General features: G+C 33.5%; 1 protein-coding gene across 3 annotated transcripts in view; it reads right to left on the bottom strand.

Moving 5' to 3' along the window:
* The window catches only part of PTPRN2 (protein tyrosine phosphatase receptor type N2), a 753,919-nt gene that overhangs the window by 45,358 nt on the left and 684,443 nt on the right, over positions 1-24,118 (bottom strand). For 2 of the 3 annotated variants that reach the window (XM_087946244.1, XM_087946246.1), the window contains 4 exons: positions 23,483-23,556; positions 13,998-14,075; positions 4,471-4,590; positions 1,267-1,433 (listed from right to left, as the gene is read on the bottom strand). In XM_087946244.1, the coding sequence (XP_087802370.1) occupies positions 1,267-1,433; positions 4,471-4,590; positions 13,998-14,075; positions 23,483-23,556 (439 nt within the window). The remainder of the gene's footprint in view (positions 1-1,266; positions 1,434-4,470; positions 4,591-13,997; positions 14,076-23,482; positions 23,557-24,118) is intronic. The other variant, XM_087946245.1, reaches the window with a different exon arrangement.

Here is a 24,118-nt window from a genome sequence, read left to right on the forward strand (position 1 = left end):
GGGATTTTAATGAATTTGACTAGGTAACATTTCAGTGAACCTTAAAACTGATTCCTAGTGGAAGAGGAGTGCTTAGACACAGATAAGAGATTCAGAAATTATTTAAAATATTGAGATATAAAGAAAGAAATACTAATTCATTGTCCCAAACTATTTTCTCAATCACTTTAAAATAAATGAAAAAGAATTTAAATGTCATTAAAATAACCAACAAAACATGGGTGGGAAACACAAAGTGATTACATGTGGGAGAATGTAATTAATGATGTATCTCTGCATTACTAGGAGCTTGATGCGCAGATAAGTGCAAACAAGAGCCTTGAATCTGGGAGCTGGTAAAGAGGTTAAATTGGGTAGACTTGTATAGAAAAGATCTCTGTATAGCTTTTTTCTAATCTATGGAAATTCAGTTTGAGAGTATAGAACTGGGTGATGCTTAAGTATTCACCTGTCAATCTGCTTCAAAATAAAAAAAAAACTTTTGCATCTCCATTAGGCCTCAGTCATCTTAGCTGTGCTTTGATTATTCTAGATACAAGAAAGTATATTAGAGATGAAGTTGCTGAATGCCTAGAAAAATAGAACAATACAACATTGCCATATGAAAAATGAGCTTTATCTTGAGACAAACAAATATAGTAGCTTCGGTGTAAATTGCCATGACATACATAGATATTTCCACCTAATATGCTTGTGTATGTGTCTATTTAAAGAAAATAAACACTTTGTACTTACATGGAATTGTTGGTTTAGGTTTTTTTGCAAGTGCATTAATTATGATGTCATAAGTTCCAATTAGCAATTTAATTACTTATATTGGGAATGCTGGCTATTTATATCTATGTTATATTTATAGCAATGTTTCTTAAACTCGACAATTTGAAGATGTCTGAACTTCAAACCCTAGAATTACCAGTCAAGTTGCCACAGATGAAAAACATTGGTCTACATGATTTATAATTCTTCTATCATCCATTTTTAGAAGCAGTTGGCTTTCAAAATACTGGCTGACTGGTTTTAGAACTGTGATAGTAAATGGATCATTCTCTATGCCATATTTTACTATGTGAAACACTAGAAAACAGCATATTTTGACATAGGAGAAGGAAGAATATATTAAAATTCCTTAGTCACAGTACTCTATGTAACAAGTAAGTCCATGATTGCCTCATCATCAACTACAAATTGATTAAATTATTTTCAGGCAGTACACAATTTTTATAACCATTTTTTATCTTGGGAATTAAATAATTATTTCTACTGTACCTGCGAAAATCCAGAAGGGATCTTGTGGATGCAGGAACTTGTTGATCATGCCAGGTAAGGTAATGGAACTGGGTTACTGTCCTAGTCTCATTGCTTTGGAGATTTTTCAAGTAAAAACTTCTTACAAGGAAGTCTTCACACCAGATGTGTTCAGAAACCAGATTAACCTATCATAACATAAAAAGTGCAAAACTGAGTCAACTGTAGAATATAACTAAAAATGTAAAATTTTATATGCACTTAATTGGGGCATGACTGAAAATGTTTCAAATCAAAATGAAGTACACTGTATCAGTGATTTTATGGGAATTAAAGTAAAAATATATTTTTGATTATTTGCTTTGATAAAAAGAGCAAATATATATTTTGCTAAACACACTTACTATATTTTATATGGTTATTACTGCAGAAGTTAAACAGTGGGCATTTAAGAGTTACCGCTTCCCATCTCACCAGCAATAAATATAGCATCACAACCTTTCTTACAAATTATGAATCTGGTTGTTTTAAATTGAAAATGTATATGATGTTGGAGAGAATGTTAGGTTTGCAAATAGAAATGTATTTTCCATTTAACTCATTAAGCAGTTTAGGAAATCTAGCTTCTCTTAACTTACTCTATCCCATCTGGAATATTACAATATTAAAAGATATGTTAAATATAGTCTTCCAACTAACCCCCACAAATGAATTAACTAAACTGTTAGACTTAAATAAAATGTAAAACAGAATGATAAACTTTTAAAAATGAGATACATGGATGCATCATTTGCTCTTGGAAAAGTTGTAAGACTCAAGATATTTGCTAAGCAGCCTCTTATACTTATTTTAAGTATTTTGTATTTCAACCACAAACATTTGTGCTGCAATAATACTCACTTGTAAAGCAAATCTTTGTAGATGTAAAAGAGCATAGCTTTACTTGCAACACACCTTGATGTTTTAAAAATTACTTTCCGAATAAATAATGGAATGAGCCAATGGTCAAACTTAGCATCACAGTTTATGTATTCCCAATATAAAACTTCACATGTCCTTGCAAAAATAAATATTACTGTATTACAAAATGCTACTGAGCCACTGTCGTGGTTTATGCCACAGAAAAAAGGGTTTAAGCAGAAGCTTGTTTCTGTTAACCTTCTTAAATCCATATACTGCATCTCAACACAGTATCTAAAATTGGAGACACTACGGTAGTTCTTGGTTAACAATGATAATTGGGACTGGAATTCCCGTTACTAAGTGATGCTGCTGTAAATTGAAATGTCATGTGCATGCATTGCTTAGTGATGGCAATCTTAGCAGTTTTTGTTGCTGTTGTTTTGTGGATTATTAAACAAGGACCTTCTCATAACTTCCTGCCGGCTTCCAAAAACCAAAATCAGTAGGGAAGTCAATCAGAAGAAGCAAGTCCCAGGCAGTTTGCAAGTAGGTCTGTAAGTAGGTAAACGGTTACTATGGGTAGAATAGGGTGCATGGGGGTATAGTGAGGTGTGAGTGCAATGAAGCTTCGGATGGCTGTTATGGAGTGAGAGAGGGTGCTCAAGGGTGCGCTAACGTCAGGTGTGACACAAGCACAGCAAGGCTTGAAATGGCTGTGGTCGGGTACAGGAAAGCATGTGAGGGTGAGGCTGGAGCAGAAAGGTGTGATTGCAGCAAGGTTTGTGGTTGCTGCTATTAGGTGCAGGAGACTTACCAAAGTGACCTGTGCTTTTTCCTGCCACATTGATTTTGCTTGTGGGAAGCTGGCAAACAAAGTCACAAATGGCAATCACATGATTGTGGGATGCTGCAACTGTCATAAGTAATGCCCAGATTACAATTACATAACTATGGAAATGCTGGGATTACCACAACTTTAAGGATCAGTTGTGAGTGCCATTCCTTTAGCCCTGTTGTAACTGTGAGTCGCATTGCATGAGTTATTGCTAATAGTGGATTATCAGTAAGGAAATCACCCTCAATTAAGTCACTAAGTGAATTTGTTTTAAGGGTATGTTTGAATTTATTTATTTATTCTGTTTATGGCAATCTCCCTCATCCAGTAAAGAAATAAAGCTGAGTGGAATAGAAGAATGGCCTAAAATGTAAACCAAAGTTCCTGAAAACATTATAAAAGTAGAAATAGAAAAAATATGTGCTATCCTCAAGACAAATTCCTGCCCCCCAATCCTGAAATTTCAGCAATATAAGACCTAACAGTGGGTTTGCTTCTTCCTCATATGCAACGATAATGCTAGCTCAGGCAGAGTAGAGTAAGAGGAAATATTGCTGTATTCAATAGCTAGGACAATTTAACTTATATATGTAAAATTACTACAATTTGCCCATTAATTATCCAGCATTCTTTGCAACATAATCACAGAAAATAAGAACTTTCTGTAGTATGTTATATACAATAGTAATAATATGTTATATAGAGAACAAAATCTGCAGTTGATAAAATCACACATATACTGCAAAGGTCAGGCGAAGAGTTTTTAAAAATGTAAAAACAAACAAATGAAACAAACCCAGAAATCCTTTATAATAAAACTGAGACAATAGTCATGAAAAATAGGCTGAACAACACAGCCTTCCTTGCTGCCTAGGAATGATGTATAGATCAACAAACTTGGTGATTATAAAGCTGCTTATTCCTTTAGAAATTATATTCATCCCAATCTAGCACCAAAACGAGACAGTATTTTTAACTCATATAGCTTATGGTTACAAATCTTGGCAGAGAAAATTTGCTCCAATTTGCTTTGCAAAGCAAGTTGCTGTGATTACATCACAGCAATCTCTTTAAGTTCTCACTCTCTCTGTAAATAAATAGGTTTAACTTAAAAAAATTAATTATCAAAGAATAGAGATTTTGAAATATTGTGGAATTTATAGTAGATGTTAAATGTGTATAAGCTCTATACTATTATAAATGTTAACTCCCTTCTTATTTGTATTTTAAAGTCTTAGGAAGAAAATGCAAACTTTAAAAATCTTTGATACATTTACTTAAAATCAGAACAAAGTGGCTTTTCGGCTGAATATGCTATCAAAGATTTTCAATGAAGTTTAAATGATTAAAAAACACTCAATTTTTGAATGTTATGGTAGTCCTTAGTTCAGTTTATAGGCCCAATTCCATTAAACAATATTTTCCTCTGTACAAAACAAACTACACGCTTACTGTCAGGTTTACAAGCAGTTATTTTCTTTAAATACCTCATAGATATGGTAGAGATTTGACCCTTCATCTGGCCAATAGTGGTAGCACTGTTTGAGTCCATTTTCGGTGAGAGGGGTCAGCAGGACAATAACTACACAGCCGTTTTCCCAGACCATCTGCAGACAAAGAAAGACACCATGGTTACATTATGAGTGCCTAATTACTGCATGATGTGTTAATTACTGCACTCAGAAACACAATTGAGATTTATTCCATTCACAGGAAACGTATTTCATTTTCGACATTTTTCTGTGCAGCTGCTTCCAAATCATTAAATAAAATGGAATCATATCTCGTATGTTTCCATGAAATATTAAAGAATGTCCAAAGAATTTCTATAAATATTTAGATATATTTATATAAATATATTTTATATTTATAATATGTAGAGCATAAAGTTTATATATTTCCTCAAAACACATAGCTATTATCGATGTATGAAAGTAGGATAATTTCAACTATTTAATTATTCTGCTAAAATAGAAAAAAAATACAAAGGTTTGCAGGATGTTATTTAAGAAGACATTAAAAAAAGCTAAGACAGTGTTTCCAGATAGTTGTTGAATAACCCCCTCCTAAATTCTTAGGAATCACTCATCTGCATTATTAAGCCATACTTTGATGCTATATTTGTATGCAGTTTTGATTGTATTTTTATTAGCATATAAAATTACCTCATGAAAAGGAAACTGATCTTTGTGCAAAGGGTCACATTTATTCACATAAATGTTTATAAGCCATTGTACTGAGATGTAAATAGAGTAAACAACAAAAATGGATTGTTTGGATAAACAACATAAAGAGATTATATTCAATCCAAAGATTCGTTTTTATTTGTCTTAATTTCATTTGATTTGCAGGGCATTTTAAAACAAATATTTTGCTTAAAATACTTGACAGCATTAACCAAAGGCAAAACATACAAATCTAGCAATGCTTGAAAGTAATATATTTTTTTCTTTTTTGAAACATATCTGCCTTCAACTCAAAAATAAATTTTCAAAATTCTGTTGAAATCTTTGACTGTGCTTACATAACAGGCTAATCTAGTCACACATTAATCATAGCTCCATACCATTATCTAGCTTAATCATAGTTCCATACCATTGAATCTGGCATCACACAATCCCAAGGACATTTTTGGGGACATCTAGAGTTTGTTCCCAGTTCCATCAGTCCTGCCTCCCAGAAACCCTTGCATCAGGAAGGAACGGACCTAGCTTCATTTTGTAATGACATCTTCCTATCCACAATATATGTATGTATCAAAATAAGTATGATGGTCATGGCAATGTGATCGTACTCTACTCTTTTGAATGTTACATTGATTTACACACAGAAATAAGAGATAGAATCCTTATAGGGATACTGTGACTACCACATTTCCTGTTTTGAAACCCTTCCTGGTGCAGATATGACTATTACTTCTTCCTTTACTAGAGAAGCAGCAGTGAGTGTGGCTTAGGCAACACAACACATTAATCTTTCAGAAGAGCTTCTTCTGATTGCTGGAGTTTTTTGCTATGAGTTTCACAATGGAGCATTGAATTTTCATAGGAGTTCTAAATTCTATCTCTTCTTTACAGGTGCGAGGTATGAATTTAACTATTACCCACTTTCTAGAATTTAGGATTCATACAACCCAGGACTGGGAACATAATTGCCCAAACAGAAATTGAGATTAAACTGATTTTTCCTCTCTTGCTTTAATGCATTCACACAACAATTTTCCACAACTAACACAATGAATCCAGCCACTGACTTTGGATCATTTTTGTAGGTCCTAGGCCTGGAAAATGCCTGGAAGGAATATTTCTCTGTTATTGAAAATGGCTTGAACCTTTGGGTTTGAGGAACTGGACCTTATGACTGTGAGCTCAATCACCCGCTCTTTGCATCTAAAACTGCCAAGGAGGTATTGTGTGGGTGGATTCTAGCAGTAATAAATTCTTCTTTGAGTGGTTGTTCTTAAGGAGACACTGGTCTACCCTGTCCTCAATAAACTATTGCTGGATCCTATCATTTGCCCAGGAGTTAACATCTCCTTTGGAGAGGAAGTGATTGACAAGATTGTACAGCAGCTACAAAGGATTCTGGATGAACCAGGTTATGTGGGCCTGTTTAGTCAGGATTAAGAGCTGGGTATGGGACAGAAGCAACATTGGTTATGCTATTGGATGATCTCTTGACTCCTTAATGACCTTTGATACCATTGGCTATGGTATCATTTTGGATTGGCTCTGGAGATTGGAGGTGGATGGCACTATAATCATGCTGGTTCTCTGCCTTTCTCTTCCTTTCCCCTCAGTTCAATTCTAATCAGTGGTAATTGAAGGAGAGTGATCACACCCTTAGCCCCTGTTTTGTGGGATCCTGCAGGGTTGGGACTCTTTCCTATCCTATTCAACATCTACATGAAGCCACTGGATGATATAATCCATTATTATGGAGCGAGAGGTCATTGGTATAATGATGATATCCAACTATACCTTGCTGTCCCTTCCCACAGAATTAAGTGATGCTGTTGATATCACATGCTGGAGGCTCCAGGGGTCTGGAAGTGGAGCAAAAAGGCTTCTGCTGGACACTGACAAAACTAAATGGCTCTGGATTTTGGGGCCCTCCAGGTCATGCTTGGTACTGGACGGACTTGCATTTTCCCAAACATGTGTGATCTAGGATCTAAACTGGAAATCTCCTCTAAACTGGAGATTTCTGCTCAAAGAAAAGGTGGCAATCATGGCTATGAAGGCTTTCGTATAGCTTCGTTTTGTGTGTCAGTTGCACCTGTATCTGTACTGGAAGAGCCTGTATCAGTTGCACCTGTATCTGTACTGCTGACAGTCACTCATGGCCTGGTCATTTCCTATACAGTAGTATATATCTACTGTAATATGGTCTACAAGAAACTGTCCTTGAAGAAGATCAGAAAGCTTCAGCTGGTGTAAATACAGTATGACAGTTATGCATGCCCCTAGAATGGCTCATGTTACACTTCTGCTCTGCAAGCTGCACCATTTGCTAGTTTCCTTACAGGTACAATTCAAAATGCTTTACCTTTACCTTTAAAGCTCTCCATGGCATGAGGCCAAGTTATTTGAGAGACCACCACCACTCAGTACATCTGTCCATCCCATCAGATCTAGCTTAAGAGGTGTACTGTGGGTCCTATCCCAAAAAAAGATTTTCATCTGGTAGGAAACAGAAGATGAGCCTTTTCTGCCTGCACTGTGCAACATCTTCCTAATGCGAGATTGGCTTCATCCTTGATATCCTTCTGGAAGTCTTTCAAAATATGGCTGTGTTATTAGTATTGGAGATCTCAAATGGCTGCATTGTTTTTAACTACTATTTTTCTACTATCTTGCTGTTAATACTACTGATGTCTTTTTTTTTTAAATATTTTGATTTTATTATTATTTTTATTGTGCATCACCTAGATATGCTTTATTGTGAGATGCATGGCTACATAAATATGATAAATGAGTATGTTACATGTTCAGCAGTAAATACTGTATAAGAACTAGCTTTCTGCCTTCATAACCAATACTAATTGCACAAAAACGGAACACTCAACATTTCAAATACTAAACCCAGCTCCATTAATTTACATACTTTCTAAATTATTCACCTTACTTTTAAGGTATTAGTGCTAAACACATGCACATTCAAAAGATTGGAGAGAGAAGTTGGTTTTTCCAACATGTGACAATTTAATATGTCTTTAGAAGATACAGCAGCTCAATGAAGCCTTTACAAAAATGAGGAGAAACACTGTTTTTATGAGTGTAATAAAAGCACAATGATCTAGGTCATAAACTAATCATTGAGCAGTTGTCACCTAGGTATAATATTAGGCAAGCCTACTTATTCACAGAAAGGAAAGGAAAGGAAAGGAAAAGGAATTCTTATTCTTTTACAACCCTTCTTATTGGCTAAACATATATATTTCATTAGAGAAGCTGCCTCAAATTTCTTAAAATTTCCTTTGAGCATAAATCCAAATGAAGTTAATTTAAATGAACAATTTTGAAATTATCCTGAAGTATAATATTTCTTATATGTCATTTTATGAAGCAGCTGACACTCAAAGTTAATATTGTTGTGAATGCCTTGACTTCCATTACAACTATATGTTAACACTTTGATTTGTATAATTTTTCCATGTTTAAAACAGAATGATTTCTTAGCCTACTTCCTTGAGCTATTTGAGTAATACAAGTTTTCCTGCTTTATGTATTTCTTTCATTGTTATAAATAACCACATTCAACTCTTTGTTAGACGCTGATAATTTAGAGGGTTTATTTATTACATTTATAATTTAATTATTTGGAAAGGTAATCTAAACTGAAAAAATATTTTTTTGGATTACATTATCTGAAGCATTCTAACATTCATTCATTTTTTAGGGCAAGAACGTGAAATGTTATGTTTAAAATCTTATCTATCACATTATCTATCATTTTTTCTTTTAGGCCTTAAAAATTAATCTAAACCAGAAACAAGTTATAGCCTTCTTATTATATCTATTATATCCGAAAATGGCATTGTATCTTGGTCTTGCTCTATATGTGGGGAAAAAAGTAACCATTTTAGAATGACACAATGTGAGGATTGTTTCTTTCACTTTGATATAAGACATTTAATAGATCCTTCAAATTAATTTGGTTACAGTAACATAAAGATGAAAAGAGTAAATTGGCCTCTTCAGCAAACGTTAACAGGATTAGAGCTCAAATGATGGTTCCAAACTTGACTCCTGGATATATGTGATGTTCTCCACTGAGTTCAAAATCTGAGTCAAAAAGAGAGCAATATTACCTGGTGTTTGTGATTTGTATGCCAAAGGTTCTGTTTTGTCATCACTCATATATTGCTTGAAATTGTTAAATGTAGGAAAGTACTGCTGTTGCAAATTTTTTATTTAATTAGCCTAGACAATGATTTTTCAAATAGAAATTTGAACTTCATGCTTAATAAACATGAATTTTTCAATATGTTCAGATAATCAAAGAACAGAAAGAAATATAAATTTTCATAATATTATGGATGTTCAAATTCAAACATCTGGAAAAGCTAAATTTTATGTAAGCTAAGATGTATTTAATAATTCCTACTATTATAATTTACACCCCATTTCATAATTAGGGGGTTATATAGATTTACTTCTTATTACCAATTTGTAATTTATGACTTCACAGAAATAAATATGGGCTCAATTGTGACTGTGAAATATAACACTGGATAAATATCCAATTGAAACAATGACAAGAAATATTAAAAATGTTAATGAGCATTTTAAGGCTATTTTAAAATTTACTTTCCAGCTACTTTAAATTTTTTGAAGAATGTAAGACATACATCATATTGTATCCTTCATTTTCATTTAACTCAAGAGAAGTAATGCCAACAATATATCTTGCATTTCTAATTGGATGTAGCAAAACACGGTGAATGAAACCTTTGTTAGTTTCATGTACAGCCATTTGCTTCAGTGATAGGCCCATGGAAGTGATGGCTGTGCATACACATAAATACAATCACTGCTGACATATTTGAAAGTATTTGTGTGTATACACAGCCATCACTTCCATGGGCCTATCACTGAAGCAAAGTGGCTGTACATGAAACTAACAAAGGTTTCTTTGTGTGATCTTTGCAAAATATGGGACTGTTGTAATGATGTATCTCAAATCTAATCCAGATTAGGAAACTTTAAATGATTTGCAGAACTTGCTTCTTGATTACATGTTTGGCTCAACCTCAGGTTTCAGACTTTTGTTAAGATTTTGCAGATGTGGGGCCTTTAGTTGCTTTGAATTGTATTCCTATTAACAAGCAATTATGAATGAATGGAATCCAAAATATCCTAGAGAGGTTTAGGTTATCAACTAAGCTATATATATCACTCAAATATGCTGGTGCATATTATGTAGCTTAAACTAAGCAATATTATCAATTCTGAATTTAATAATTTACATTTTTATTTATTTAGAAATTTTAAGCACTCATTTAACTTTTCATTATAAACTCACATCTAACATAATTCTTAATGTTTAGTAAATATATTTGTGTTTAGAACTACAGCCATATATGGCGTTTGCAATGGCAACTGGATTAACAGTGGATATGCCAACTAGATATCAAATTCAATTAAAATAGAAGATAGAAACAAAAATATGTAAGTCACATTTTGCTGTTTTCCAAGAACAATTCTTTAGGCCAAGTGGGAAACTAAGGCATAAAAATTAATCCTGGCTACAAATCAAAGCACTGGGGAAGAGAGAATGCAGTAAGATAGAAAAGCAGAATTTAATTATTTTCTTTCGCTACACTAACTGGAATACATATTTCAAGAAAACAAAATGAGGGAATAAAAAAAGAAAAAAGAGCTGAACAATTATAGAAGTGAAAGATTTGTGAAAGCTGTTAGCCCTCTGGAATTAGTTTTTTAAATGAACAAAATAGCCTATTTGCACAATCCCCAAAACAAAATAATGCTTCCCATTGCCTACTTTCATTCTGTAAATTCCTGACTTTACTGCATCTTAGGATCCATATAAAGAAGCCAAATGTATTTGCTCACCCTGTCTCTGATAAGTTACTCAAGAATAATCAAATAGAAAGGCAAAGGCTTAATTTTCCTTATTTTTCCCAATTAAATAAAAGTCCAGTCAGATCATTGTATATGTTCTAGTATATAATTAGAAAATACAACATTGACTATGAATCTCTTATTGGACATCTGACTTAGTGACTCATTTTGGTTGGGGAAACATAGAGGGAAAATGTGAAGCAAAGCACTCTTCCTAGGCACCTGTACTTGTGCTCTCTGAAGCAATGTATTAAGCATGCATATCCATTTCCTTGAGATGTTTAATTATTAGGAGCCACTTTCCTTGGGGGGGGGGGGAGTTCTGTGTAAAAATGTACTTAAATGTAACTTTAAATAAAAGAAGATACAAAATTTTCTTTTCCATTTTTTTCCTGAGTTCACCCATCACACCAGCTTTCTCTTCTGTTGTTAGCCATCACTCAGCCAGCACAGGTGATGTTCAGGGTTGATGAAGCTCAATAAAAATTTGAAGAACTTAGGCTTTTCTTTCCTTACTTTAAAATGTAATGTATTATAAACTCTCATCGAAAAACAAATTAGGAACATATAACTTAAAACTCTGGGCAACTCTCCCAATTTGCTTGCAAATCTCATTCTCTTAGTTCTTAGGACTGTATCAAGAAAAGATATTTATGTATCTTCTGTGATTATGAAAACTCCCATAATACAACCAATCCAAGATGGTACCCTACAGATGTGTTACAAATTGAATTTTCATAATCAGCGATGATTGTGGGATGGGAATGGGGAGCAAGAAGAGTCACATAGATCACAACCGCTTCATGACACAACCACTACTCTTTTTGTACACAGATAGTCCTTGACCTACAATTGGGAGTCACAATAGAAACAACTAGCAGACTGTTACAACCATATGGAATCACTGTTGCACACTAATCGAAGCCCTCCCAAAATCTTAATAGTTTTAAACTGTGTTTCTCCAGTAGCACAAGAAGAAAAAACAGGAATCATCTATAACACACAGTTTAAGCATTATAAGACAGAGAGGCAGAAGTTTCGTAAAGTGCAGCTATGAACACCAACTAGCAGTAAAAAAAAAAAAAAAACTTGATGAAAACTCCTTGATTTCACAATGTATAGACGGACTTAATCAAAGTTTAAACTGTTTCAAATGTTTCAACTGGAACACTGTGAACACCCCAAATCTAGCTAATTTCAAAAAATGTTAAGAGAATTCCTGAAAGCTAGGTCCTCAGACAAGACAGTAATCAATAGGCTGATAGAAATAAACCACATTTACACGTTTCAAAAGATAGAATAAAAAAGCTAAAAAGGAAAAATAAATCAGAATACCTCTTTGCTAGCAATCAATGCCCATATAAACTGGGATTAACATCAGGAACAACAGCAGACATATAATCAAGCAACAAACCCTAATCAAGGAACTACTAACACAGACAAATCATCAAGCAGTGAACAACAGCCTAATCAAGGAACTACCAAGAAGAAAACAACATCCCAATCAACACGAACATAGCTTATTATTATTATTATTATTATTATTATTATTATTATTATTATTATTATTATTATTATTATTATTATTATTATTATTATTATTGTTACTATTTATAAACAAACAGAAAACCCCTCTTCCTTCTAGCATTGGCAATGTTAAATGGCTGCAGGAAAACAACAAGTTCAGAAAGTACCAAGGACCCCACAGTGAGATATCACATGTCCACATCATTTAGTAACCACAATCTCCACACTTCCTGTTGCTCTTGTTAACTGAGAATCATAGGTCATTAAATGAATATTCACCCCAATACAAGCCCTTATGGGCTTGGTTGCTCTCAGTTCTGAGCCTCAATAAGGTAAGCAGTACAGCCCTGGGAAAGCTTGTCAGGCCTTTGGAATCAGCAGCTGCCCCATCCCATCCCAGCTATAGTCCTGGACTCTCTTGCTCCAGCTGACCTTTGCTGTCTCCTTGCTCTGGCTGCTGACAAGACATGCCTGGCCTAACTGCCGCATCAGGTTGGAACTGGATTTTGCCCTGATGGAGTGGGGGAAAGCCAAAAGCAACTGTAGAATTGCAGTGCACTGGAATTCCCTTTGCTTTTGCTGCTTTTGGTTTTTCTCTTTTTTTTCTTTTTTGGAATACAAAGCCCTGTTCTGGTCAAATAGCCCCCACCTCATCGTGGAGGAACAGGAGGTGAGGAGCATTATGAGGGCTGTAGACCTTAGAAAGGCTGCTGGTCCTGACGGTATCTCTGGCCGAGTGCTTAAAGACTGTGCTGATCAGTTGGCTGGAGCCTTTACCAGGATCTTCAATCAGTCTTTATCCCAGTCCACTATTCCATCTTGTTTGAAGGCTTCCACCATTGTTCCGCTGCCAAAGAAGTTCCCTATCAATAACCTCAACAATTACAGACCAGTGGCACTCACTCCTATCATCATGAACTGCTTTGAAAAATTGGTCTGCCGGCACATCATTTCTGGTCTTCCGCATACATTTGATAAACACCAGTTTGCATACAGAAGAAATAGATCCACTGCTCTGACTCATCTAGAACAGGGCAGGAGGGCTATGTGAGGATGCTTTTTGTAGATTTTAGTTCTGCATTTAACACAATTCCTCCACAGACTAGCGTCTAAACTTCTGGACCTTGGGCTTTCTTATTCAATCTGTCTTTGGATTATGGATTTCCTGTCTGGCCACTCACAGGGGGTCAGATTAGGTAATTATACCTCTTCAGCCCTTATACAGGATTCTCTGAAGTGAGTGTATTAAAGTCTATTTTAAATAAACACATAATCATATATATACACAAGTAAGCTTATTTGGTATTTTATTGGAAATTCACATTATTATCAACATTTAACATGGTTTAAATACAAAGTTTTGCAAATGGAATTTACAAAAAAACCAACACTAAATTTACCTGCCAGAAGTCTGTGACAGTAGAAGGCAATGGTCCCTGGGCAGCTATATATGCAGGGTTTCTAGGATCATGGTCCATCTGTGGAAAAAAAAAGGGGGGAGAACCTAATTAAAATTGTTCAGCAAGAGAAAATGAATTCTGACATTCTGGATGAACTAAGTTAACTAGGAAAAGTATTTCTGCTATTACTTGAAGAAAACAAGAACTGTATTTCTTCCTTTATTAAAGGAACATTTTTCCTAAACAAATTAGTGGTAGTAATCTAATATTAAGATACCCAACAATTAACAATCTGGGTTTAAAATTTGCAGTATAGGATCATTTAAGGAACATTTGCTGATAAAATGCATTTATTCAAGAGGTTTTTAGTCTCATAGCAACATAGATGCTGCTTCAAACATTTTAAAGTATTGAGCATTAGGAATGTAGGACACATTTAAGTATTTCTTTTATTTTCATCATAGTATTCAGGGGCATAAGCATATAAAAACAAAGCAGAATTGAAGGAAAACCCCTTCAATCCTAACTCTTCTGCTTAGTTCATCTGATTAAAATACAGGCTTCAACCTTCAATAGAGGAAGTTCTGTTTAAAGAAATTAATTATTACATTTGCTTCAAAGAGTGGCTGAGCAGAAAAAAAAGGTATTTTCTCAAACAAAGCCATGAAGAGTAAAATAGGATTTTACGTGATTACAATGAATGTTTTCAAACCGATGGGTGTGTTTTCAGGTCCTAAATCTCTGGCCCCATTATCCTAATAAGGACAAGATCAATGTATGAGAATTAAACTATAATAAATACAACAAAACCATTGATAGTAACTCTTAAAAAGAATTAAATATACACACATGAAGAAGCACGGCTAATATTCTGCTTGTAGTTACAAGAACACTAGATCTCATTGAACAACTGCACTTATTAAATCCCCAAAATACAACAAAATTTAACACTAAATATAGATGAAAGAATTTAATAAACCAATGGGACATTTGCAAAATACAAATTAAAGCAGTCAAATAACTTTATATTTATATTTATATATTACATTATTATTATAGTTATTATAATAATGAGTAATTTTAAGATCCAAGTTTCAAATCTCAAAAAACAAAACATTTAAAATGCTGTTTTGAAAAGTTGCTGATATTCTTAGCAGCAGCTGTACTAAGAGAAAAACTAATAAAATTGAATACTTTTCCTTAAACTTTTCTCTTTAATTGAAATTTAACAGCAAAATTAAACAAAATGAAATTCTAGGACATCCTATCATGGCTTCATTATTACTGTTTTTAGTCTGTTTTTAGTCAGTTATAGATTCCTAATTAGGAAATATTTTCAGAAACTACTTGTAAAAGCAGTCAGATTAGGAATGCTGACTTTGTAAAGAACTTAGTCATTCTATCTATTTACATATATGTAATATATGCCACAGACTAATATTGTGTTGCCTAATTGATTATTGTGCTGACTACCTCCAATAAAAATACAACCTTATGGAAGCATTGCACATGTTGAAGAGGTTTTAGCCCTTATCCTCTCCTTCTGAGAACCCCTCCCTACCATAATATAAAAGTTATTAAAAATGGAAAATGATTTTCTTTATGCTAATATGTGAGCTTGAAGTCTCCTGTCATGATTAAAAGAATACATAGTTCTGTTATTGCTTATTTTAACATTCCTAGAAAGAATTTGGGAACTGAATGATTCTAAAATTTTACTTAAGATCCTTAGAGTCTACAGTCCTCAACTTACAACCAAAATTGAGCCCAAAATTTATATTGCTAAGTGACAAATTTTGCCCCATTTTACAACTTTTCTTGCCACATTTGTTAAGTGAATCACTGCAGTTGTTAAATTAATAATTAGTTGTTAAGTGAAACTGGCTTTCCAATTGACTTTGCTTGTTAGAAGGTCGCAAAAGGGGATCACATGGCCCCGGTATAGTGCATCCATCATAAATATGAACCAGTTGTCAAGCATCCAAATATAAATCACATGATGATGGGGATGCTGCAATGGTCATAAGTGTGAAAAATGGTTATCGGTGTCATAACTTTGAACAGTCACTAAACGAACTTTTGTAATTCGAGGACTACCCTGTATTAAATTTAAGATGGCATGACTTTACATGTACAACACTAGCAAAAAGTAATGTTTGCTCATTTAGCCAGGTGATGTTTGGCAAATTTAGAAATCTGTTCTGGTTTTGGACTAATTACTGTTAAAATCCATACTCTTATTTTGATACTGACTGCTGTAAACCCTGCTGGTCCATTAAGAAATACAACCCAGTATATGCATGTCAGCCCTTCCAAGTAAACATGACCAGATGTGTCAATTATACTTTAAGACCACAGTAGCAGAATTTTGCGAGTCTGAAGGTACACATTTTCCCACCAATTTTTAACTATCCGATCAGTTAGGACAGGTCCTTCCTAAATTTCTTTTTTTGACCATTATATAACTACAGGTTCCTCCCTCTTATGTCTGATCATTTCCTAAGCATCTCCTCCCTCTCTCCATCCCTCAGGGTCATTTCCACATACCATTACACCTAATATTTATACTTGCAACAGAATAATAGAAAATCAGTCTGTTGGAGAAGGCTAAGAAAAAACAATCTGTTAACGAGAATCATAACTAAGAGATATCAGGGCAAAGAGGTTATATTAATCATATAAAATTGGTAAATATTTCAAAGCATTTATGATAAGGATCTGCAATCAATAGGAAGAAAGCAGAAACAAAATGAAACAAGGAGCAGATTTTATGAAAATAAGTTGATACATTTTTTTCTAATCTGCCTATGAGTTGCCTCTTAGTATCGATCCAAGAATTTGAAAAATATAAATGGTGTAATATTTTCTGCATTGATAGTTCCATATTGACAGGAAGAGTATATGAGCCATGCTGAACCAGACCAAATACCTTATGAAGACAGCCAATTAACCCTACAACAGCCAATCGGAAGGCTTGAATAATAGAACATGAGCCTATTAGCATTTCTGCTCATATTTTTTAGTAACTAATACTGAGAAGAATAAATAGTTTTATCAACTATCTTTATTATTCAGTGGCAGAAATAACGAGCTAAAGGCAGTTTAAATAGTCCTCAACTTATTATCTGAATTGAACCCAAAAGTTATGTTGCTAAGTAAGACATGTGTTAAGTGAATTTTGCCCCATTTTATGACCTTTCTTGCCACAGTTGTTAACTGCATTTGTTAAGAACTGCAATTGTTAAGTTACACAATTGTTAAGAGAATCTGGATTTCCCACTGATTTTGTTTGTCGGAAGGCTGCAAAAGACGATCACATGACCCCAGGACACTGCAACTGTCATAAAGGCGAACCAGTTGCCAAGCATCTGAATTTTGACTATGTGACCATGGGGATGCTGCAATGGTCGTGGGAAAACTGGTTATAAGTCACTTGTTTCAATGCCATTGTAACTTTGAATGATCATTACATAAACTGATGTAAGTCAAGTACTACCTGTATAGACTTTGCCTTCCCATTTGGTATGATTTCTTCCTTCAGGATAGATTATAATGAAGTTGTAATATATATTTCATTGCAAATAGAGTACAAGTGCAATAGAGTGCAAGTGCAATGCTCAAAATAGGTAAAATGATGCAGAATAACAGAATTATTTAATTAATCATGAAGGCAATCTATATCTGTAATTCTGGCCTCTTGGGTAAACAGGTAGGATAAAAAAGTTGTATAGAAGTAGATGAATCCAAAGCATCTTATAATTAATTGTAGCATTCACATGTACAAATCATTCTCTATTGGGTAAGGGAAAAAATAGAAAAGGGCAGTAACAGCATTGATGGACATAATGATAAAGATCAAAGTATGGGATGCTCAAGGCAATATATAATAAAAGTTGGCTGAATTGAAACAGTTGCAGTAGAAAAATATGGTATTTTTTGCTTCTCAAAATTTTCATTATTGTGGCATGAAAAGTGACAATGTGAGCGAATCTGTCCACTTTTTTACATGATAACTATTATTAAGGACCACTTGAAACAAAACATAAGAAAGTTTTTAATTATAGCTATTTCTGCTATACAACATATTGTTATGTTTAGGGATCATGCTGAGGTATCTAGGAATCTAAGATGTTTTAATACCAAATTATATTAGTTTTATTTCAAACTGACCTGAAATAATTTAAAATTAGCTTGGTATTTGATATAAATTCATTACAGTAAATTATATTTGATTTGTTTGAAATTCTGATGTTAATTTTTACTGCATGTTTACCTTGCCCACAAGTTAACATTGTAGTGATAAATTCAGATTCTTATTTATAAAGAATAATTTATTTAATTATTTATTTTACCCTTCTGTTTTAACACATACTTCATGAATATTTATGTACACTGAAATAAAATCATTTTAAAAAACAAAATACTCAGCATTAAAAGAAAAACAAAAAAGGTCAAACCATACTGTGGATGTTTCATGATTGTTGTTGATGTGATTTTGTGATTGGAATGTGTTAACTACTTCAGACATTATAGGCTATTGTTGTAACTATTGGCTTTAGTCTTTCTATATTGCCCACAGTTTCTAAGTTGGGTGGTTGTAAAGTTAATTTAAATAAATTATATAATTTAATGTAAAAATATCCTACCTAAAAAGATACATATTTTCTGTATGATGCAATTCAATTCAAACCGTTTTCATACCAATTTAGGATATTTTTTTCTTCTCCTCTAGTTTGAAGTCACCAAAAGCCCTCCCAAATCTATCACGGTAACGGTGCGGAGGTCTGCTCTGTCACACCACCTTGGACATACCTCTTACTGCAATGCAGATTGACCCTCAGCCAATCTATTTCCAGCCTATCCAGACTGAAGCCCTGACTGATCATTCCTTTGACAGCCACTCAATTGGTAGACTGGGCCGGCTGTCACTTCGATAGCATTCAGGATTGGTTTAGCTATAATTTTTCTATTTAAAGTCATCTTTTTGGAGCAATCAAAAACACATCGTCCTAGCTGCTTGACTGAGTCAATTTCTGGGGACCCTTGGTAACAGGGGAGTGTCCTCACAGATCTGACAGACTCAGTCCAATCAGCTAGCAGCAACTGACAACCCAATCCTGGATGCTATCTCCACCACAAAGGAGAAGAAAATGTGCCCAAATCTTGAACATCTTCATTTAAAATAAAAGGAACAAAGATAATGTAAAAAATAAGATTAATTGTATTTCATTAAGTTTCTTTAAAAGAAGGTATTTAGAAGAACGAAATTAGAAAGGGAAAACTTTTTTTTAGAATGCAGAATAAGTGATAAACTATTTTTCAGTTTTTGTATTATTTTTATTTTTAAATACGGGGGGAAGTGATGCTATTAATTCATATATTTTGAAATGTATCCTCTGTATGTTATTATAGTATGTATTAGTTACATTGACACAATAATCCTCAGTATGTATTCACAATATTAAAACAAAGTATGTTGTGTTGTGTTTGAAAGAAATGTCAAGCTATTCACATTCTCAGTTGGCTAGTTCAACAGCAAGAAAACTGAGAGGTACCCTTTATTTTTTTAAAGTAGCTGTTGTTCTTCTCTTTCCCTCCAAAGCTCTTGAAGAAAAAACAAAATTCCCATTTATTTCCATGACCTCTGACTTATAAACAAAGGTTGCCTATTATTTACTACTGATTTCTCTGAAATTTAATGAGTACTAACTATAAATATGACAGATGTAATAGTGCACAGTCAGAGTTTCCTTGTGCTGTAATTGCAAGCTTTTTATTCAATTTCTGGCAGCAAAGTTATTACCACTGTATTTTATGATATTTCAGAAAATATGAAAAGCTTCCAACTTAATTTTATGCCAAGGAAATTTTAAGCATCTTTTCTAACTAGTTTTGCATTAGAATGTTTAAAGAATCAAGAGACTTCATTGGGTAGTTCTGCAGAGCTTGAACATGGAATATTTCATATTTTCTGAGAATGTGTATACATGTGTATACACTAAGTGGGAGTTGTAAGTGGTTCTGATAGAGAGATGTGGCCAGATGGCAAGTCATTATCTGGTGTAAAGAAGCCCTACCCCACTCTTCTAGTTCCCATATATAACTGTACTTATTTAGACTCAAGCCAAGATTGAGTGAGCCCCAGTTGGAAGCTGGACCACAGATCCTAAAGCTGGAAAATATACAATTATAAGTATACCTATGAAACCTTCTTTCCCAAAGCCTAGATATAACTGCATCATGTACCATTCTGGCTTTCTCAAGCATTTTGCACTCTGAAATAAACATTCTACTTCCATTCATATTTTTTAGTTTTAGTATTAATTCTTGGTTTGAGATATCCAAGTATTACAAAATCAATATGTATAACAAATCAATATGTTGCTGACATGATAATTAATGGAAGTTTTTTTTAAAAATGGGATGCCAATTTTTATTTTATAATAGATTTTTTTAACAGCAAAAAAATAAAGTTTCCTTGATTTTTATTTTTTTCCTGTTCACCACTGGCTTGTTACTAAAGTGGTACAAAGAAGACACGCTGAATTTATTATCTGGCCACAGAAACAATAACTTGTGCATATAGCTAAGGCTGATGACCTCCACAATTTTTCACCCTTCTTTCCCCTAATTTGGCACTGCAGCACACAATCAGGTTGAACAAGGAGCAGAGAAAATGTTCATCTCTGTTGCGGGGAAGATTATTGGAGAACTTACACAGAGGCAATTAGCTTTATTTATTAAATTTATATGCCATTCATATCATCTCCCTATTAATTGACTCTGGGAGGCTTACAATAATATCAGCTTTAGTTACCCTTGTGTTGTAGCCCTTGAATTTTGACTTTTGTTGGGGAAGGACAGCTCTTAGCTTTGGATAAAATTACTTCTGTAATTTCCTTATACTAGGATAGCCAAGTTAAGATAAAGAGAGCATTTAGCAGAGACTTAAAATGTTTGCAATTGTAGATTGATATTTCTGTTATCAATTTTTTGCCCACTCATTCTTTTAGCAATAGCACTTAGACTTATATACTGCTTCACAGTGCTTCACAGCCCTCTCTTTTGCAAATCAATTGGTCAATTTTTCTACAATAGAAGGTACTGCTGACAAATTATTGTATATATTATCGAAGACAAATAGATGGATTAAAATTTGATACTGTAAATGACACTCAATAATCCTGAAATGTTGTTACAAAAGTAATTATTGGAAAACAGAATAGTTTTCTGTGTTTGCTTCAGAATTCCTTTTATATTTGTGTGTTTTGTTATTGTTCAGCAAATATTTTAGGCTGGCTAGGTGTTTATAAGCAATTTCAGCCTGTAAAAACTGTAGCAGTGAAAATTAATTATAAGTAATATTGGTGGTATATTTTAATCTATAAGTGAAAAATCCGTTATTGTTTCCTTTTCTATTTTACATTCCTAGTTACTAGTTTGGATTTTTTTGATTAATCTAAATTTCATAGTTTTTAATCACCTGTAAATGATAATTAAATTAAAAAGATAGTGAAAAAATTATATTTACTGGGATTTTAAATCTCATCTAAAATGCACTTTTCTGCTACTCTGAATCAGTTCCTATCACCCAGTATAATTTACATTTACAAAGAGCACACATACACATATGTGCGTGCCTGCCCGCACATACAAACAATATTATCACTGTGAAATTGATTGCTTATCTGTAGAGCTTGCTTACAAAACAAAGCATCCTCACAAAATATTTTAAACATATTTTAAAAATGGAAGCAAGATAAAATAGTAAACATGCCTCATACAGTACAGCAATTTATTTCATCCAATGAAGGAATAATTTAATGCACTATAATTGAAGTAGAATATATTTATACAGCTTAGTGTTTGCTACAAAGTCTATTTTGTTATTGGAAAAAAATTGCAAGTAACAAGAGATTGCTTTCATGACACATGCATTTTAAAGCCAAATGAAGCAAAATTTTATTTGGGATTTAGTTTGTTACATATAATAATGGCTACAAAAATTGGCTGACATGCAAGGGAAAAGCTGAAATAATTCCCCGTAATGATGCATGAACTCTACGAAAATTTCACATTTTTACTGTGAGGCAGTTCACTTCTAGCAGGGCTTTTTATGCAATAATTTTTATATCTGAATAAATATGCAGCTGTTATTCTGTTGATGAGGATTAGATGTTGGATAATAAATCTTTCTGTGTCCAGAGCAGTTGGTAGCATATAGTAACCTTACTTTATCTGATCACAAGAAAGGCTAGTAATCTTCAGACTGTACGCTAAATAGAAATCAAAACAAACAAAAACCCAAAATAATTCAAATTACATATGAATTATTTTCAAGGAAATAATTGTAACAACTTCTTATAATCACCAGGAGTCAGTTTCAACTCAAGGAATATTACCTTTTTAAAGTTGATCTATGATATGTTTCCTAATAATATTCTGTTAATTGTGAAAAATCAGTTATGGGAAAAATCAAGTTGTCCTAAATTATTGAAGAGAAATGGTTATGTATGTGCTCCCTGTTGAAAGCACTTCATTTACTGTATGTTTTGGAGTATAAGGCGCATTTCCCCCCACAAAAAAGTAGGTGGAAATGTCTGTGTCTTAGCCTATTTTTAGCCTCCCAAAGTCTCTGCGCACCCTGTTTTTGCTCTCCCCAGCATCCAGAAGCACTCTGCAGGCCAAAAACACGCCCGTTTTTGGCCTGCAGAGTGCTTCTGGATGCTGGGTGGGGGCCGGGGGGGGGGGAATAATGGGACGCACGGAGGCAAAAAACTATTTTTTCTTGTTTTCCTCCTCTTAACCAAGGTGCATTTTATAGTCTGAAAAATACCATCTCTAAATTTGTACATACTAACATTGTTAGAAGAATGTATATTTCAACTATGGTAACTCTGAAGAAAATTTGCAACTAAATAACAAACATACCCCAAATCACAGAAAGAAGATAATGAAATTGTGTGGAATATGCATGATTACAAATTTTAGCTTGGACCTTAGGTGGCAATGTGAATACAGCCCAATTCACTTCAAACCAATATGGAGACTATCAGATTTAACTTATTCAGCTAAACTCCCATTGACTATTACTTAAATTTGATGTTTGAGAGCATAAAAACTGGCTAATTTCAAATAAGTAGGTAGAAGAGTCTTCATATTAGGCACTTGAAAAACAATTTTGTTTTTTAAATTCTAGAGTTCAATAATAAAGCATATTTGCACTTTCTGAAATGGACTTGTCACAGTACATAAATAGGTTTAGGAAGTTTGTATAAGCATACTTTTAGATTATAGAACTAAAATTAGCAACAAAAACATTTTCTTTAGTAAATATATAATTATTTCAAGGTACATGCAGATACCAGAGACTACAACCACGGCTTTCATCAAAATAAAACTTATATTTTTATTATAATTAATTAATTAACTGGATTATAATTAATCTTAATTCACTGTTCATAAGAAGTTTCTTTTATACTTACAATTGGACTTGCGTTGATGTAGTCTGAATTGTCATGACTATTTTCAGCTTTCAAACATATCCTGCAATGATCATCTTGCCCCGACCCCCAAAAAACATAGTTATTTATCCTGTGTTTATATGAAGAAATTAAAATATGCATATTAAAATAGCTATTTCAAAGATAGAACTCAAATAGAAAAAATATTTTTAGCTTGAAGAGAGAAATATTGTATATTTGAACTGCAGCATACTTGCTTTTAAACTTAGAATTCTCTGATTATTTTAGATAAAGCCCAAATAAAACATTCTTGTTGCTGTTAAAACAAAAACAGAAATAAAAACACCATATTGGAGTATGATACCAACCCATCTGCTTTACAGAACTGACTTATTTCCTTCCTTTTATTATTTGTTAAACTGAGATCCCACTTTTTCTTTAGGACAGAGGTAAGTGAGGATTCCCTTCATTTTATTCCCTGCAACAATAACCCTGTGAGATATGTTGAGCAGAAAGAAAACTATAGGCCCCAAATTACTCAGCTGACTTAAAACCAGGTTTCTTCCATCCTAATTCTTTAAAACTAAACCATTAAGATTTTGAAATGAAATGTATAAATGACATTGAGGGACAAGGGAAAGAGATGTTACCTAGAAA

The sequence above is a fragment of the Notechis scutatus genome, chromosome Z (assembly GCF_049901735.1).
Source record: "Notechis scutatus isolate UNSWTSFEM ecotype Mainland chromosome Z, rNotScu1.2, whole genome shotgun sequence".
In the NCBI taxonomy this organism is placed as follows: Eukaryota; Metazoa; Chordata; class Lepidosauria; order Squamata; family Elapidae; genus Notechis; species Notechis scutatus.